The sequence below is a fragment of the Protopterus annectens genome, chromosome 11.part0 (genome assembly GCF_019279795.1).
Source record: "Protopterus annectens isolate FY-2018-M chromosome 11.part0, PAN1.0, whole genome shotgun sequence".
Lineage (NCBI taxonomy): Eukaryota > Metazoa > Chordata > Ceratodontiformes > Protopteridae > Protopterus > Protopterus annectens.
This window is the reverse complement of record NC_056745.1, coordinates 186,410,908-186,416,628: the sequence shown is the minus strand read 5'-3', so window position 1 is coordinate 186,416,628 and position 5,721 is coordinate 186,410,908. Positions and strand designations below refer to the sequence as shown.

The 5,721-nt window shown below is 39.1% G+C and overlaps 1 protein-coding gene across 3 annotated transcripts in view; it reads right to left on the bottom strand.

The window, feature by feature from the left end:
- Nucleotides 1–1,191: 1,191 nt before the first annotated feature.
- The window catches only part of LOC122815251 (BH3-interacting domain death agonist-like), a 450,925-nt gene continuing 446,395 nt past the window's right edge, over nt 1,192–5,721 (bottom strand). For all 3 annotated transcript variants that reach the window (XM_044087596.1, XM_044087595.1, XM_044087594.1), the window contains one exon: nt 1,192–3,013. In XM_044087596.1, coding sequence (XP_043943531.1) covers nt 3,002–3,013 — 12 coding nt within the window. In that variant the 3' untranslated portion in view covers nt 1,192–3,001. The remainder of the gene's footprint in view (nt 3,014–5,721) is intronic.

Here is a 5,721-nt window from a genome sequence, read left to right as displayed (position 1 = left end):
CATGGTCCGAGAGCCTGGAAGACCTAAAGGAATGGGATCGATGGCTCCGCTCCGAGAGTAAGGGAGACCTCGGAGCCAAATGAACAGATTCCAAGGACGGAGACCTGGACCGTTTACGGCTGGCAGATGGCACCGACACAACTATCGGTGCCGACTGAGTCCTAGAAACATCGGCTCTGGCTCGAGCCGATGTAGAAGACTGCGTTTGAGAAACGTCGACTCCAGCCAGAGCCGATGAAGAAGACTGTGCCTTAGAAACATCGGCTCCAGTCGGAGCCGATGTAGAAGCAGTCAGTGCACCCCCAGTCGAAGGCTCTGAACACGGAGCCGACGGCCTGGAAGGTTTCCCCGACGATGACTTGGCCAGGGAACCTTCAGGCTTTAATAAGCATCTCAAAATTAACTTATTTCTGCATTCCTGCAGGACTCTTGGACTGAACGCATGACAGACAGAACAAGAGTCCTGCAGGTGCAGAGGGCCCAGGCAATAAACACAAAAAATGTGACCGTCTGTCAGCGACATTTTCTGACAGCACGCGTCACACTTCTTGAAGCCTGAGACCCTGGTGTCTTTAGATATCCTAATAAAGGGGACACACACACACACACACACACACACACACACACACACACACACACACACCCACCCCTTAACACAATCTAAGTCAGTCACACAAACAATTTAACCTGATAATTTAAAGAAAAGGGGAATGGGCCCAAAGGCCTAACCTTTTAACCAAACAAGGGGTTAGGAATTAAGGGATTAAAGAGGACCAGAAAGAAGTTAAGCTAAGAAGGGAAGCTAATGGGATGGTTACTAACAAAAAACTATCTGAAAAACTGACTAAAATAGAGAAATTTAAGAATTATTAAATCCAACCTGCAGAACCGGTAAGAAACGCACCTCGTAGCTGAAGCGGCAAACGAGATCTGGGTAGTTAGCGCCTAGCATTGTGGGAAATGGGGTAGCCTCGAGCCGGTAGAAATAGCTCTCGAGCTTTAGTATAGGCCGAGTTGGAGCCGAGGATCGGCTCCGAACCCCCATCCAGCAAGAATGAAGGCGAGATTGACAACTTAACATAATTTTTTTAGTATTTTCAGCAACCAACCACCAAAAGCTATAAGGTCACATTCAATACATTAAAAACAATGTTTTCTCAGGAAGTTTTTCAACTTTTTTTTTTCTAAATTAACACAATTTAGATCCCAGTTTATAAATACAAGCAAATAAGACCTACAAGGGGAATGCTGAAAGAATTCTGCAAAGAAACTTCAACACCCTAGTACAGCCTGAATTTTTTTGTCCACAGGAGCACAAATGAAAACAGTACACACACTAGTAAGTCAGGAGTAAGCACTTGACAAACAGAATTTAGGCTCAAAAATTTGTCAAATAACTAGTGACAAAAACTTTCAACATGTTCATATGAAGGCCAAACAATCCATGCTGTTTGACAAAGTAACTTTATAGTGCCACTGTAAAACATGTTTTCACAGTTCCTGTGCAAAAACACGCACAAGGATGCATCTCAGTTTAATGCTATAAATTGTAATTTAAAATAAACATCTGAAAAGTTATGAATAAGGCTTCATCATAGGATAAAAGTTCACAACTAAATTTTCTTTAGTATAGCACAAACTTTCAGCTCAGCCAACTTGCTTCTAGCTTTATGAAAAGTGTGTTTTGTAATCAATGTAAGAATAAGCAGTAACACAGCTTAGAAGACGTGTCCTCACAGATACAATACTGGAATTATGGAACAAAGATTAGCAAAGTACAAAGTTAGGTCACTATTTGAAAAAAAGTAATCTCAAAATATGTATTACAGCATTTATCTTAGCTTGTGGTCAGCTCTTGGAGAATGAAGGCACGCCCTCCAACCTTTAAAGAACATAGTCTCCTCCATCACAGGATGGCAAATAAGTGTAGGGTGCAAGGTAGCATATTCATCAAAGAAGGGTCAGTTGGGGATGCATTGTCGATGGTACAGTCCGCTTTACCATAGTGCAAAATAGAGAGTTTTTCAGTGTATCACAAGTACTGGAAGGGGACATTAAGTACCCAAGTATCGGTAAGAAAAAGGACATGAGAAAGCTGGCAGTTTTACTGCAGAAACAGACATCAAATGACTGGATGGTGGGACAACACTGGGGAAATGGGTACTGTACAGTGCACTGATAAGGAAAACTAAACAGAGTATGCCTGTTGTACAAAGAAAAGAAATGTAAACTTTGGCTGACAGACACCACTGGACTAGGAAAATGGCACTGACTGGCACAGGTGATTGCATCTGAAGAACTGGGCAACACCACTACCACAAAATAAGAGGAAACAGTGAATGGCATGTATGCCATCCATAGCATGGGCTCAAGAAGAAGTATTGCACCTGCACAATACTATTAAAACATGATCTTAGAAGACAGGGTTTTTGGCAACAGTAGGCGAGGAATGTTTCCTTTATCATTCCTCTCTCATGAACGTGACGGTAGTCTGGTGCTTTCAAGTCAACACTTTACTTGAAGTTGCTCTATGTCACATATAGCATGCACATAAGCTGAAAAGCAGTCTTCTCTTTAGCCTGGCAGTAACATTTTTATCCTCAAGGTGATTATGGTAATAGCCTTTGGTTGATATGGAAAACTGGATGCTTAAAAAAGAATAGCTGTGTACAGCTCACAGAACCCTAAAAAAGAGCTGGAAAAACAAATTATACACAGACTACATCAGAAGAATGGTGTGAAGTGACTCCTTTTCTACTAATAAATCACATGTCCTGAGTAGTTTTTTTAATATACTAAACACCTTCAAAATAAGGACTACTAATTATTTTACTAATCAAGCCAATCTTCGATGACAACAGGATGTTCATGTGAACCTTGCTTTCCCTGTCCTTGTACAAGCTTCATCTTCAAATTTCCTTGTGATAACATAGCTGAAGTATGGCTACTAATGTAAACACCCACACAAGTGAAAGGAGGTGAATTCATTTGATTGTAGTTGTCACACATTTCCCTGTTGAAAAGAAAAAAATAAGCAAGACTTGAAACATAATTGATAATACAAGACAGGAACCACATATAGCACTTATCAGTTATCATTCACCCAACATCAGGTTTGTTTTTTGTTGTATATATATATATATATATATATATATATATATATACAGTTTACAACAATAACAGCAAAGGCAATATAAACAGGATGACATAATTTAGGGCTGGGCTAGAATACCAGTTGGGAGTAACAATGTAACTGCAACATAGCTCCTAGTTCATTACAATACAGTTAACTATGAAACTTGCAATAAACAGTCAGATGAAATAGAATTTACTTTACCTACAATGCTACAGACAGAAATAAATACTCTTTTGGCTTTTCCAGGTTAGAGGTCAGCACAGTGGATCACCAGTCCACAGGCTGATTGGCAGTGAAGTTTACTGTGTCGAGTTGGCAGCTCAGCGTCCAACCTTCACAGAAGGCAAACACGCACCTACCTGCATGTCTTTAAACCTCACTTGACTGCAGAGAGGACATGCAGACTTTGCACAGAAGGCGCTCCAGACGAGAATCAAAACTGGAGAACCTCTTGCTGTGAGGCGAGAACGCTAAATGCTGCACCATTGCAGCCCTAGACAGAGCTATTTACATAAACGAATCTACAAACTAATAGATTACAACAGGTATCTGTATACTTACTACATCACTTATCATTGAGGGGGCCCTCAACAGTAGGAGACAACTGGAATCTCTTTCCTGAAAGTTCTCTTTTAACATAATTCTTCAAAAATTTTTAGTTTCTGAGACATGTCTTGATGAAGCTGGTTGTCTTCTCAGTCTGCTCTATTTTGCTAAATATCAAAACCGGTAAATTACACAGTACTAGTTGTTTAATAAACAAAACATATGGTAGACTGAAGCATGAAGGTTTTTTTTTTTTTACTGACTGGTGAAGTCTGCAAAGGGATCTGAATAACTAAGTAGAGATCTGAAAAAAATATTAAGATTACAGATTATGAGCAAAGGTCCATGTACCTTTCTAGTACAAAATTTATTTTATTTATTTATTTTTACAAAACGGTGTTTGCATCCATCTTCAGGAATATAGTATATTCAAGAAACTTTTTTTTTTTTTTAAAACTAGTATGAACTTTATAACCTTTCCTTTTAAAACTCCCAGCAAACACCTCTGTTTAGTATTGGGTTACTGTGATTTTTTTTATCTCATTGTATACATATTGTACTTTGTCTTCCTATCTGACCAAGGTTGTGGCTAAAATGTCATAGTAAACATATGTAATTGTATACACAAGGATATATAAATCCACACCCTTGCAATGTATCAAAAACAAAACAATGCCCACTTAGCAGAAATACATAAAAATGCCATAGTAAACATATGTAAGTATATACACAAGGGTATATACATCTACAACTTGATAACACATCAAAAGCAAAATGAGGGGGATGGCTACTTCAACAGTGATCTACTATAACATCTGTTGTTATTGTAAGTTTACTTAAATACCTGCCTAATATTCAACATCAGATAGCTGTTGCAGCAGCTTAAGTTAGTTGGCTAGATTACCATAGCTAAGGAACATACAGAGAGCAGAAAGGAAATCAAGAATCCAAAAGCCCCATTGAGAATTGGCTACTTGCGTATTATAGCAACCAGATTTCCGAAGTGCGATAATTCATGTTTCTTCGGAAACAGGTTGCTTGAACTACAATGGGGTCTGGAAAGAAGGGGTCTATATTAAAATACCGAAACCTCACTTACGCAAATACCTAAACACCGACACAAATAGTGAACCTCGAAAACACTGAACGTCCTGAAGCGCGAAATTTGAAATATCGAATTGCCATAGCTGGCCAACTCCACCACCTGCTACGTACTACCTACCCAAACAAAATAAATAATCCACACTTCCCCATATCTACACTTCAGCCATATATCCCATATCCTAAACAAACATTCACTACACACAAATGTATCTAACTATAAACAAAACGCTCAACTACGGAAAAAGTATAATTTATGTATACATTCAGCTACACAACTATATCACAATACATACACTTAACATAACCCTACTTCTAACCCTAAAGTAAAGGTTGCATGTATTACTATGTATGCACTTACCTTAACCGGCACCCTAACCCTAAAGTTCGTAATTATTGCACATTTACATTAGGGAGCTATACTGGATAAGGGCCAACTATGACAATTCGATATTTTGAATTTCGCGCTTCAGAACGTTCGGTGTTTCCGCGGTTCACTATTTATGTGTCGGCGTTTAGGTATTTGCATAAGTGAGGTTTCGCTAGTTTAATATAGACCCGGAAAGAAATAAGTAGTAGTCTGTCACAGCTGGTATGGGCAAGAAGATGAAAAAAGGTGAAATTATGTACTTTTGGAAGAAGCACCTCAATTTACGCTTTACAATTTAATTTTTCTTTTACTATTTTACAATTCCAGCATCCCTCATTACCATGGTAGGTAAAGGAAAGTGAGTCACGAAATAAGCACTGACTTTTCCTGGGCAGTAGTCACCAAAACCAAAGGTGCATGTAAGGAAGAGTAAGTAAAGGCTCAGTGCTTGCTCGGGGAGTGCTGCCTTTCTCCCCTGCAGAACACTGCTGTGCGAGGGTTGTCAAACCTTAGGCCGCTTCACACAGATACTTGTGTAAATTTGAACTTGTTCACTGCTAGTTGGGGT